This window comes from Anser cygnoides, chromosome 9 (genome assembly GCF_040182565.1).
Source record: "Anser cygnoides isolate HZ-2024a breed goose chromosome 9, Taihu_goose_T2T_genome, whole genome shotgun sequence".
NCBI lineage: Eukaryota > Metazoa > Chordata > Aves > Anseriformes > Anatidae > Anser > Anser cygnoides.
In genome coordinates this window covers 4,855,264-4,867,758 of record NC_089881.1, presented here as the reverse complement: position 1 = coordinate 4,867,758, position 12,495 = coordinate 4,855,264, and the positions used below count along the sequence as shown (strand labels likewise).

At 45.8% G+C, this 12,495-nt stretch overlaps 1 protein-coding gene and 1 long non-coding RNA gene across 2 annotated transcripts in view; one reads left to right on the top strand and one right to left on the bottom strand.

Annotated features, from left to right (window-relative positions):
* The window catches only part of CUL3 (cullin 3), a 56,070-nt gene extending 53,305 nt beyond the window's left edge, over positions 1–2,765 (bottom strand). The window contains exon 1 of the mRNA XM_048063039.2: positions 2,275–2,765. Within this exon, the coding sequence (XP_047918996.1) occupies positions 2,275–2,340 (66 nt within the window). The 5' untranslated portion in view covers positions 2,341–2,765. The remainder of the gene's footprint in view (positions 1–2,274) is intronic.
* On the top strand, positions 2,203–10,197 carry LOC106036262 (uncharacterized). The gene is made up of 3 exons (XR_007163036.2): positions 2,203–2,331; positions 7,522–7,584; positions 9,614–10,197. It is a non-coding gene; the product is annotated as an uncharacterized lncRNA (long non-coding RNA).
* Positions 10,198–12,495: the final 2,298 nt, after the last annotated feature.

Sequence of the window (12,495 nt, the reverse complement as noted above, 5' to 3'; positions counted from 1 at the left end):
TCCGTGACATTTCATAAACTATGCCACGTAAAAGGGACGGAACGCGTGCGGATGGAGTTACCGTAATATTGCTGGGCTCCAGGAACCTTACCCGTCCAATCTGGCTACTTCTACTTTAATACAATAGTCAGTAGCTACCTCCGTGCGAGAATCCAGCTAGAACAGGTAGACCTACTGTGGGAAGATGATCAATATGAAGCAAATTGAACAATTTGAAGCAATCCACAAAGTCACCTCTGAAAGCACTCGATTCAGTAGCGAGCAGAAGCACCAAATTTGAGATAAAAGAGCGAAGATCAGTGACTGAAGTACAGATAGTACACGTTCTAAATATAGATTCTATCCTGCACACAGATGTAACCTCATTGACACGAATAATCCCAATGCAGTCGCTGGCACTATTTGCAGGACCAAAGATACGCAAACACTTAGGTCTCTGCAAAATCTCTGTTAAGATTTTTACATGAACTATAGTTATTGCCTTCTGCAATTAGGAAAGATGAAGCCCTCCAGCTCTCTCAGCCAAGTGCATGCTTCTCCATAAACGCTTCATCAACAGGATTGTCAACAGAACGTCTTAGAAGAAATCTATTGAAGGGAACACCTGAAAAACTGCTGTCAACAGACGTCATCCAACATTTGAGATCTGCAGGCCTTGATGCCTATACATACTTATTGGAGATGGATGCCTATACATACTTTAGGGGGAAGATAATTTGGGGGAGGTTTTTTTGTCTCAATTTTAGGACTTCAACCTAGACTTGTTTTAAACAGCTGAGAAAAAAGGAAAAACAATGCTAGCAAGAACAATTTCACAAGAAAAAAATGATGACAGCGCTTGAATTTCCATAAGAGCAGAGCTCTGTATGAGCATTCCTAACCACCAACCTAATTTCACGTGCTCATTTACACAAGTGGTGAAACAAATAAAACACAAACTCAAGTTTATTCCATTGCTAAATTGTCCTTTATTGGCTGAACCACTGCTACATATTCACAGTTGAGATAAATGAATCTGTTTATCAAATTAGAAGAATGCTATTTTTTGGGGGGTGTAGTTTGATGTAAAACATGCACACTGTTTTTATCATTTTTTTTTTTCTATGCAATTTTCCTACTACTTGTCAGTAACGCCCTGGCCACGCTGAAGTAATTCTTTATTTCTATGGCATAAAATTTCCTAAAATAAACTGACATTCTTGGAAAAGACTATTTAAAAAAAACTATGTAATTTAGAAATTAAAAACCTTTCATCAGCTAAAATTCACGTTTCATAGTTCATTTTTTTATTTTGACTTTTACCACTAAACGCAACTGTCAACGATTAAAAGCAGAGGGAAGAGTAAGAGGAAAGTAGTAAGTCAGATTGCTGTAGCTGAACAAACTGTTGAAAATATAGAGAATTCTGTAATTTCATCAGCGAGATCTCTGATGAAGCAAATTTATTGATATATTCCTTGCCAGTGAACTAGGACAAACAGGTATGTCCAGTTTCTTTATAAAGGCAAGGCACAGTGGCTCTGTACTACTGCCTACTGGGATCAGACATAACATCAAAAAGTTACGCTAAACCTTACAAGCCAGTGACTCAACTAAGTATCTCCCTTTTAACATAGACACCTATGAACACACACACATGCACGCGCTTCCTGGCGGTCCTCGGGCTGAGCGAAGATTTTCGATTCCTCTCGCTCCTCCACGCCATTAACAGTAGCGGAGTTGTTATTCTGCTGCGAGCTTTAATTGAAGCAGCTGTCAGAGCACGGCGAGCTTTATGGCGGCATAAATTAATAATCCGGATCGTTCCCCTGTGTAAACCACGGGGACGGCTCTGCGGGGCACGCGAGCTACCTGTGCCGAGGTGTTTACAGCCCCAGCCCCTGCCCAAGCGGCGCCCCGCCACCCGCGCCTTACAGCCCCCCGACCCCAGCCCCCTGGCGGGGCACGGCACGGGCTCCCCCGGGGCAGCCCCCCCCGGGGCGCACACAGCCCCCCCCCGGGCCCCCGCTCTCCGGGCTCAGCCCGTGCCGCCGAGGCAGCCCGCTCCTGCCCGGAGGCCCTTCCCCTGAAAACAAAGGAGCCGGCCGCCGGCCCCCCGCCCCGCAGAGCGGCGGGGAGCGCTCCCCTCGCCCCCCCGGCCTCCCCCCGGCCCCTCGGCTCCCGCCGGGGTGCGGGCGGCCCGCTGACAGCCCGGCCCCCCCGTGCGTGCGTGTGTGTGCGGGGGGGCGGCGAGGCCCGCGGAGGCCGTGCCCGCGGCCTAGGCGCGGTACTCACGGGGAAGGCCCGGATCCGCATCTTGGTGTCCTTCCTGCTGCCCGTCCCCTTGCTCAGGTTCGACATCTTCGGGGCCGGCGGCGGCGGCGGCGCCTCCCCTCTCCGGAGGGGCGCCGGGAGGCGGGGGGGGGGGGGGGAGGCCGGGTGCGGGGAGGCCGCTGGCGGCGCCCTGCGCTGCGGGGCTGCGGCGAGGCCGGGAGGGGCCGGGCCGGGCCGGGCCGGGCCGGGGGGCGGCGAGGCGGCGGCGGCGGTGCAGGCCCCGCGCTCCGGTGGCGGCGCTTCCCTCAGCCTCCTCCTCCGCCGCGATGGCGGCCGAGCATCGCGCAGTGCGCAGGGCCGGGAGCCCCCCTCCTTCCCTCCTTCCCTCCTCCTCCTGCTGCTGCTGCCGCCGCCGCTGCTCTCCCTCCGCCCCTCGCTCCCTCCCCTCCGCCCCGGCAGCAGCGAGGCGCGGATCCGGATCCGGCCGCGGGGGCGGTGGCGGCGGCGGCGGGGCGGGGCGGGGGGCGGCAGGGAGGGAGGGAGGGGCGGGGGGGGGGGGGGGGGTGAGCCTCGCAGGTCTCGCGAGAGCGGCGGAAGGCTCGCGAGAGCGCCGCCCAGCTGTCACCGCCGCGGCGGAGGGGACGGAGAGGGGAGGGGGGAGGAGAGGGCGGCGCTGATTGGTGGGAGCGGGGAGGGGGCGGGGCGTGGGGCGGAGGCTGGGCCTCACCCGGGTCGCGCTCAAGTGGGGCCTAGGGCGCTAGGGGCGACCCTCGGCCCCTCACGCGGAGCGCGGCGTGCCCCCCGTTCTTGTCTTTTTCCTGTTTTGGGACTGCCAAGACCACGTCCTGTGAAAAGTTTTGGGGTTGGCTTTTGTCGAAAAGGCCCCCAGAACAGAAGTGGGCTGGAAATTGGTGGCGAAACCCAGTTTACGTTTTGAAAACGTTACTTTGCAACAGAGTCGGTCCCGCTTTACAGACCCAAAGCTGTTCCCTCGAGCTGTTTAAGGATCCGGCCTGTCTTCTCCCAACAAAGCAGGCAGCTGAGAACAATCCCCGTGTGCTTTTCCTGTACCCATTACTGCGGATTGCTGTAGATTAACTTCTCTAATTACTGCCCCTGTGCTTCCTCTCATCCTGGCCTTACGAATACAGCAGCCCACGGACACCAGCCGCTTCCCTTCTCTCCATCCGAGTTGCTCCTCACGCATATTTTTATCTCAAAGTCAGAAAAGTGCTGACTCATCCTTACTCACCGCTCAGTTTGGCACAGTAGGCTGAAAAAAATCAAATTACTCTCATACCTCAATTCTCATGTCAAGGAGCTCTATTTTACACCATCAGCTTACCAATACAGCACCCTAGCACACATGTTGCTAGTGCTAACTTCATTATTAAAAGCTGAAATTGCAGTCTGAGACTTCTTTTTGAGCGGATTTATGATCCAGCAGGGATATCTCCTGTATAGAAATACACCCGTAGCTTCTCCCTTCATGTCTGAGGTCTGTTCTGTGACTGTCCAAGGTGGAGACAACTACCATTTTTTTAGTGCAAAATTTCTATTTCCATACATAATGCACAAAAGGTAGTTTTGATGAAAATTAAGGCTTTGAGCTTACACAAAAAACTAATTTAGAGGTTCATTGAGTGTTTATAATATTAATTCTAGGTGGGTCAAAGACAGAAATGAGACAGATGGGTGGAGAAGGGACAGATTAGCATAGGAAGAGGTAGCCACCCGCCTGTAACCAGGTCATCTCAGCTATCTGACATACAGATCTTCCATATCTTCTGTTATTCCTGCGCTGAAGTAACGGTTCATGTGGAGGAGAATGGTCTTCCTTCTTGAAAGTTCAGGTCTGGGCATTGCAACAGCCCTATACTCGTTTTCTGCTAATCACAACCACAGGCAGCTATGAGGTATGAAGGCCCCCCAAACAACTTGTACTGTGTGGAGAAAAAGTCAGCGTTATCCAAAGCAGTCATTTACCATTTTAATTTATTTATTTTTATTTTCCCCTCAACCCTCCGCTTTTAGATATCAGTGATATCACCAAATACACTAATGGAAGTTTGTCAGGTGCCTGCTAATCCATGCAGAATATATTCACCTGAATGAGAAGGATGACCTTTCTCATTGACATGTTTATCTTGAAGGTGGCAACAAATCTTTAATTATTTAAACACTGCTTGTATAATCTGATTTAGCACTTATCTGAGTCATGCGAAGTCCATGCAGCAGGAATTTTAGAAGAAAGCAAACAGTACATTACATGAGAATCAATCTTAATTTACATCCTCATAATCAGGCCTTTAAAAGCAGAACACGGCCCTTGTTTAACATACAGAAAAGCATTCTCTTTATACCTTTGGGAATAACATTTCTTTATTTTATGGTGATTCTTTCCTTGTTAAGGCTTGATTGTGCTCCACCAAATCTAGGATGTTTTGGAAGTAAACTTCACTTCTGAGGAATCATCCATACATATTTTCAGGTCTTTCTTGCATACTCCCTTACCCTCGCAACCACCAGTGATATTTGACTACTGAAACACGCAAGGAGAAAGAAAAAAATGATTTCTATCACAGGAGGGAACAGAATAACCCAATCCTGCTCTGCAGAGCACCTAAACGCGTGACTGCAAACACAGGGGCAAGCGTTTCAGGGCTTGACCTCTCTGTAAGGTCATCCTGCAGAAAAAAAAAGAAACAAAATAGTTTTTGCATGTTTGTGTGAGAAATACAATGAGTTCTCTCTCTTTAAAGTCCTGACTAGGGGGTATATGCTTTCTTTTTTTGTACATGCTTGCACACTTTGCATGCGATGGCCGCTTTCAGATTTGCATGAATATGTGATGCACTAACGGTAACAGTTAGACAGTCCCCTCACTTTCCCATGGTCCTATTTTGGCAGATACAATAAAAGAATCACTCTTTTCATCACAACTTTTACAACCTAAGGAAAAATTTGTATTTTTTTAACACTTCAGAGATATGCACCAGCAAAACCAGCATCAAATGAATGAACCACAGGGTGGTTATGAATAGATCGTATTGAGGATTCTGCCAAAAGTTGTTCTGCCAAAACCAGAACCTTACTCCAAATCACTTGAAAGAACAACAAAGCTCAGGACAACCAGATAAACGTATACTTACAGTGCCTTGTCCTAGTCCCTCCCCTGCAAATCAAAATAATATCTCAGTGGCTGATTTGGTGTACGTGGGAGCTGGGGGGCTTAGCCGGGCTGGTCCCTGACACGCAGCCAGCAGTGTTTGTTCCTGCAGAGCACAAAGCCTGAGGTGTGCAGAATGAAAACAGGCAGCATAAGGTTATTTGCTTGCTCCTCCACAGAAACTCACTGCTTAGAACATTTGGCCGGGCTATGCTTAAATATAATTCATTTTGCATTTGAATGTCACCACAAATAGAGTAAATGCTAAAATATGACAGCCTAAACAGCTCAACAGTTCCAAAATCAAAACAGACTAAAATACTTCCAAATATTCTTGCAAGCAGGAAGGAAAAGAGATGCTGAGGCACTACCCCAGCCCTATTTTAGCTATCAGTGACCTGACTCAGACAAAACCTGTGCTGATGTGCCCGTGCTCTCCCCCAGAGCCCTGCGTGCTGCCTGCAGTCCCGCCAGCCAGCCCGGCCCCGGCTCCGGACTGCTTGCTCGCTGCGTGCGGGGGCCTGGCAGGAGAGATGCTGAGGTTGCTGTAACGAGCACGTCATGTAGTGGCACATTTTAAAAACAGGTCTAACCAGACAATGCACATAATAACAAAAATTAATGCTGTCCAACCAGGACTGGCTTCCCTTCTAGTACCTGACCCACTTCAAGGTTGCTGGAATAATACATGGAATAATAATGAAGTCCTTAACAGGCTAACTCAAGTCTCAGTTCAAGTGCAAATTCATGGCTGTAATGTGTGCCTTTGACAGGCATTTTGCACAATATGACTGCAAAATACCTTGGCAGACTGATGGCCTGTAATTCCCCAGCACTGCAGCTCTTCGTATGGCAGCAGTTGCTGCAACTACTGTGCAGACTGTTTTTTTTTTTTTTTTTTGTGCCCTGCGCCATGGTCTCTGTCAAACAAGGACTACAACAGTGCAGTGTAAGTGCACAAATGCCTGTGTCCTCACTACTGTGCTGCAATCACACTGAGAAATGACAGGCTCTTGTGTTAGCCCCATTTTCTAGCTGTGACTCCACTGTCTCACTGTCATGTGGAGAGTTTGTACAGGCTTTCAGCAGTGTGACATGAGATTTGGTCAGAACAAGTGTTTTGTGCTCAAAAAAAATAAAAATAAAAATAAAAATCCATGCTACAGCAGTTGCAACCAACAGTGAAAGCTGCAGTGGTGTGGTAAGACAAATGGTTCAGGTTCAGAAATTTTTCTTACCGCTTAATTTTATCCGCTCTTAGAGGGGAACAAGCACGTACACAACGCATCAGAAAATGGCCTGAAAGAGACAGATGCTTCAAAACACTCAAGGCAAATTTTCAGAAAAAAAAAAGCTTCTGTTACAAACCACAGAAAAAAATATTGTGCACCACCCCACGTGAAAGTTAAGAAGCCATACCAGTAGCACCATGGTGCACTGATGCATCAAAAGGTTGAGGGGTCCTAATCCTGGTGGATAAAGCATCTGGAAAGTGGTCGACAGGGTTATCATATTCCTGAGCAGTCAAGTAAAGCCTGAGTCCAAACAGGGCATGTTTTGTCAGATGAGCTAATGCCACTTTCTTCCAAAGCAGGAGCCCCAGATTTACCGAGGTGCTCACTCGGCAGCACTGCCCCCAGCAGACCCAGCGGGCAGCGAAGCCGCTCGGTGGCACTCGCCGACCGGACCGCGGTGCTGGCAGGGAATACCTGCTCCAGGGGGCCGACAGATCTTTGTTCTCCTGGGATCCTGTTTCTCAGTACCGACTCAGCTTCTTTGGGAGTCAAAGAAGTCGCTTAGAGAGGTGAGGGAGAAACCTGGTTCAGAGTTTGTGCAGTCACGCTCCCAGAGATTACCGTGCTTGTGGCTGTCACTGACTTTCATGCCTCAGCTGCTTTGAGGCTTCCTGTTAGTTAGGTGACAGAGACTCAGTCGGCTCGCATTCTTAAAATGCCGGTGCATTTGTGGCCATTTCACATTCAGGCACAAACTCTAGTTTCCCATGTGGAAATTTCCTCCTCTTAAATATGTGCATTGTTTGTAAAGTTACTCCTGCACAGGAGAAGTCTCTACTCAGATGCTGTTTGCATACTTTCCAGGTCCTTCACACTGCCATGGAAAGCCTCGGGGAGCAACGTGATGGATCTTCAGTCTGGGCTCAGGTATGTACTGGAGAAGCAGCTGGGCCTGTTTAAGATGTGACAGATCCAGATGTTTGCCATCGCTCCACAGCAGCTGTCCAGTCAGCCCTACTGCACCGAGAAGGCTGTATAAAAAATTCCAAGTGCAAATCCCAGCACAAGGTCAGGTGGATGCACTCACATCGGTTCTGCCAGCACTCGCTGACCTTGCTGCCTTTGTCCTGAAAGACACGAGGAGTGTCCAGATGACTTATTTGGACATCTGAGCTGTACGAGGAAGACAGTAATTTCCAGTTTATGGATGGGAATGGACGTCTGTGATTGCCACAGAGCCATTTCTACAATTGCCACGTGACTGTAGCCACAGAAAACACTCATTGTTTTTGAGGCTGCTAGTAAACATCCTCTTCCAGACCTGGCTCTGCAGCCTAAGGATGCACAAATCAGGCCTCTTCCTGTAGCTCCACAGGTCAGAATCACGCTACTGTTTCCCTGATCTACCCTGGACAAAGCGTGCTGCGTGGCACAAGCCCACCTTTGTCAGCTGTTTGAACTAACCTAAATGACCTTGCCTGAAGCCAAGTAGCGTGCATTTATTCCCCAGACACACGCACCTTTTTGGCCAAGCTGTGCAGGTGGCAGAACTGGAGGCTGAAGGAGGAAGGCTTTCAACAGCCAAAGGGGCTTGTGATCTGGGTGCTGGGACATGGCCACAAGTTCCTTAAGCCCGCTGCCCAGTACAACTGCCTGTTTTTTTAGTTCTGCATAAAAAATGTGAAACATTCATGAAAATCACAACTGTTCTTCAGCCTTTACACAGCTTTCAACAGACACCATTCTTCTTTAAACTAGAAGATTATTGCTATCAGCTTTACTACATTGTTATCTAAGGGCCAACAAACAATAATATCTAGCACCAGGCAAGCACACACAAGAAAAAAAATAGACAGTCTCTTTCAAAAAACTTGTAAATGACATAGATAAGGCAGGTTATGGGGAAGGTGTGGCAGGAAGGAAGGTGTGATTTCAGGACTGAGATTGTGGTTCTTGGACTTTAGGTCTGAAAGGAGCCCTAAAGCACATGAGCAAAAAATCACATATTAGATATCTTGAACCTGCACAGCTCTCTTGTGAAGTGAGCCCAGTGGGTTTGATAAATCAGGCCTGCGTGATCTGAGCCTGGCTCTCTGAATAGCTGTGTCATGGATGCAATGTAAGGATAAGCTTTTGATGCCAGTAAGTTATTGGTTTTACCTTCAGGAAATACCTAAATAAATACTGTCCTGGTGAGAGGACACGGCATGCTAATGCCTGGTAACAGACCCACTCAGAGGTAATAGCTACAGTTTCTCAAGACGTTAGAAGATAAAGCACAGAGAAAACAACACAAGATCATAACGGGTGAAGAGCTGCACACGACTAGAATGCAAATCTGTGTCTATGCAAGACTTTGTTACCAGGATGGGCGTATCAGATGTATGGCAAAATGTTCCTAATATATGTAGTGCGTATTAACTGAGGTTCATTGTTACTAATGTACTTTATCCAGGCCTGCTGTGCTGATAAAAGAAAATATTTGAACAACAGTAACAGGTTTTGCAGGTGATACTCAGGCTGGCAATCACATTGCATAGTGCTTCTTTCTGACCCAAATTCGTTCTAGGGATTGAAATGTGCTGTGGCCAGATCTCAAAGCATATTTGGCTCCAGCTGCCTGGCTGGGGATGTTTTATTCATGTAGTTATTAAAATCACTACTTCAATTTAAAATGCCGTTAGAGAGTCTGCAGATTCAGCCTATATAGCATAAGCCAAGAAATATTCTTCAAATGAGCTACGCAAGTTGTGCCTAGCACTCCCCAAAATCATTTTTATTGCACATATCGATGATACTCCTTAATTTGACAAACATCAAGTTTGATACCATGGTAAAGAAAATACGCATCTGTAAAATGCTTCTGGTTTAGTATGGACAGGGGATACTAGTAGTAAATTTAATACAATTTAAGACTGTAAGAATGATTTCTTTAATATAATTATCTCCTTTGCAGTTCAATATGATCCTGCCATGCCTAGCTGGGAGTGGAGGAATAAAAAATCCTGCAAATTGCTTACCTTTAATCTTCTCCTATTTTTTTGATTCTTCTAACTGAAGAGTTATAACAACTACAGGAAGGTGCGTGCTCTCTTCAGAGACCTTTGTCAACCAGTAATACAGATTCAGTTATATGAGTCATTACTTTCTGTTGGTTTTAGGACTTTAATATATATATATATATATAAAGTGAAAGTTGTGAAACAGTCATAATAAATTGGCATTTTCAAAATGACACAATCTCTGTTTTTAATCAACATTACTTAATATTTCCATCAATTTCACTTCAGAGGCTATCATAAGGGGTATTTCTGACAGCTGCAATATGCAGGACAGTTGTGCGCACTGACACATATTAGGAATAATTCTCATTCATTTGCCTGTGACAAAACACGTTTGTCATTAAGGCTCCAGCCTGTGCTCCCTGAGTCACTGAGCGCATATCTCCACAGGGGTCAGGAGATGCAGGCACAGGGACAGTCCCTGCCGGGAGCAGTACCCAGATGGCACCGTGGATGCCAGAAGCTGGGCTTTCCCCATACACTTGCCCAGGTTTGCATTGACCTTCACTAAAGACATCCAAGAATTCTCCTCCTCAAAGATTTCCGCCCCCCCCCCCCCCTTTTTTTTTTAAAATCAAGTAGGCATCTTAGCAGGAGAGGAATTTAACAAATGTGTGCATAAATGAAAAACACATGGGATGAATGTTAACTGCAAACTTTGCCTCTAGTACCAGATTGTTCAGGAAAATAACAGCAAGAAAATTCTAAGATGTTCCCAAGACTCTTTAGGAACAATAGAAGCAATGCACCTTCTATTGTAGCCATTTTGCTGTTGAAATGCTATCACAGTTTAGCAACTCCTAGACATCAGACAACAGCTCAGCAAACCCTGCTTGATTTGCAAATTTCTTGAAACCAGGAGTGCCAAAGATTTTTTTTTTTTCCTGCCAAATTAGGCTATGTCAGCCAAATGGAAAGGTGTAAATCCTTTCCTCTTGTGCACTCAGTTCCTGTAGCAGTTCTCAGGACCTGACAGAGATTGAAATTGCCTGCTATTAGCAACGAGAAAAAGTATGAGGCAAAATGCCAACTTCTAAATTAAACAAACGAAAATCCTTTTCTAGTTAGCTTTAAAGACAAGTATATTTCTTTAACACCTAGTGCTCAATACACAGTCAAGTTTAAGTGAGTGGCTGGAAAAGTACCAAAGACATATATACTTACATGACTAAAAGAAAGACTGCATTTTTGAACGCATCCCAAGGATCTACGAAGACATCTCTCTCTCCATCTCTGGGCCAGCTGGAATGCTAGGAGTTGAGAAGATTTTTGATCAGAGTGGAAAGCCCTAAAGATCATTTCACAAGCCCCATCAATCAGCCTAATGGCACCGTTGCCTTTCAAGACACATATCTAAAGAATTTTGTGATTAGTTAAAAGGCTGGTTCATTTTATCACAGATTTTCACTCAGGGAGAGTGGCTTTTTTTTTTTTTAATTATTATTTTGTATTATTTTTGGATTTGCTTTCACATTTCAGAACTCTTCTGACTTCAGGGAGTTATTCCAGTGAACAACCAGAAATCCAAAAAAGCCCTTACTCAAATGCATCCTTTTAATAACACATCCCAAACACTTCCTCACTGTGGATAAGAAAATGACACATAAATAAGCTCATTTCCAAAAGAGGGAGAAAAGATTAAAAAATACGTGTTTACTGAAGTTTTGCATAACATATAGGTGGTGCACTATACACAGGGACTGTGTTACCATGTACGCTCAGGTCCCAGTAAATACAATACTGGACTTATTAAAGAGTGACATATGGTGTTTACTGACAAGAAAACACATATATGCCTATGAGAAGGATTATGATATTCTGGAGCTGCTTTATAGTATTTGTAGGAAGGCACCTAGAAAGAAGAATCAAAGTCCAGCTCTTCATACCTTCTGTCAAACTCCTAAAACCTTACTAGAAAGCCAGTATGTTCTGAAGAGGGATAAATAGCTGAAATTAAATGAGATAGTGAAATAGATGCAATTCTTTCCATAGGGAACATTAAGTCTTCCAGGCTTCTATGAGCCTCCTACTAAACCTTATGGGGTGGTACATAAGCCTACACAAGAAAATGACGTGTTTCCAAGTTTGGAAGGATATGCTGATTCACTCCCTAGATCTTCATATTTGGGTGGCTTTCTTGCTTCAGCATTTAGGCCTGTTCTAGCTGTAACACTGGATGCCTCCGTGCACTGGCATGCTGGATGCCTCTGATTTCCCCTCCGCTGGCATGGTGTTTATGCACTGCTCTCCCATTCCAAAAGGTTGCTTAAACCTTGCAGTGTATTTGCTCTTGTCGGTACCTGTTTCCTATTACAAAGCTGGGGGTGAAGGGGAACTTGCCTCCTTTCCTCTGGTAGAAGGGCTGCTGAAAAGCCAAATATTACTATAGGGCTCTGCATGCAGAGGACACAGGTTAACAACGGGGAAAAAAATGAAGCACAAACACCATCCTATGAACCCATGCCCACAGCTTGTTCAGAAAATGCCTCAGATGTTTTTCAAAACTCTGAACAGCAGCTTGCTAAGAATATACCCATCTAGCTCTAAGATATATACAGCAAATATTGGTGGTAAGATTCTACTAAGACAGAAGCTCCTGGTTGTGTCTTAGAAAGGTTGATGGAAGCAGTAAAAAAATGTTATTTACCACCAAGACATCCAAGATTTTCTAGTCGTATCTCAGTAGAGCCTAAACCATTAAAACTCTCTCTTCATGTCCTCTATTTTTCCTTTCTTTCCTAGATATTTGTCACCAAAAAAAGAAAATCTAAGTCAA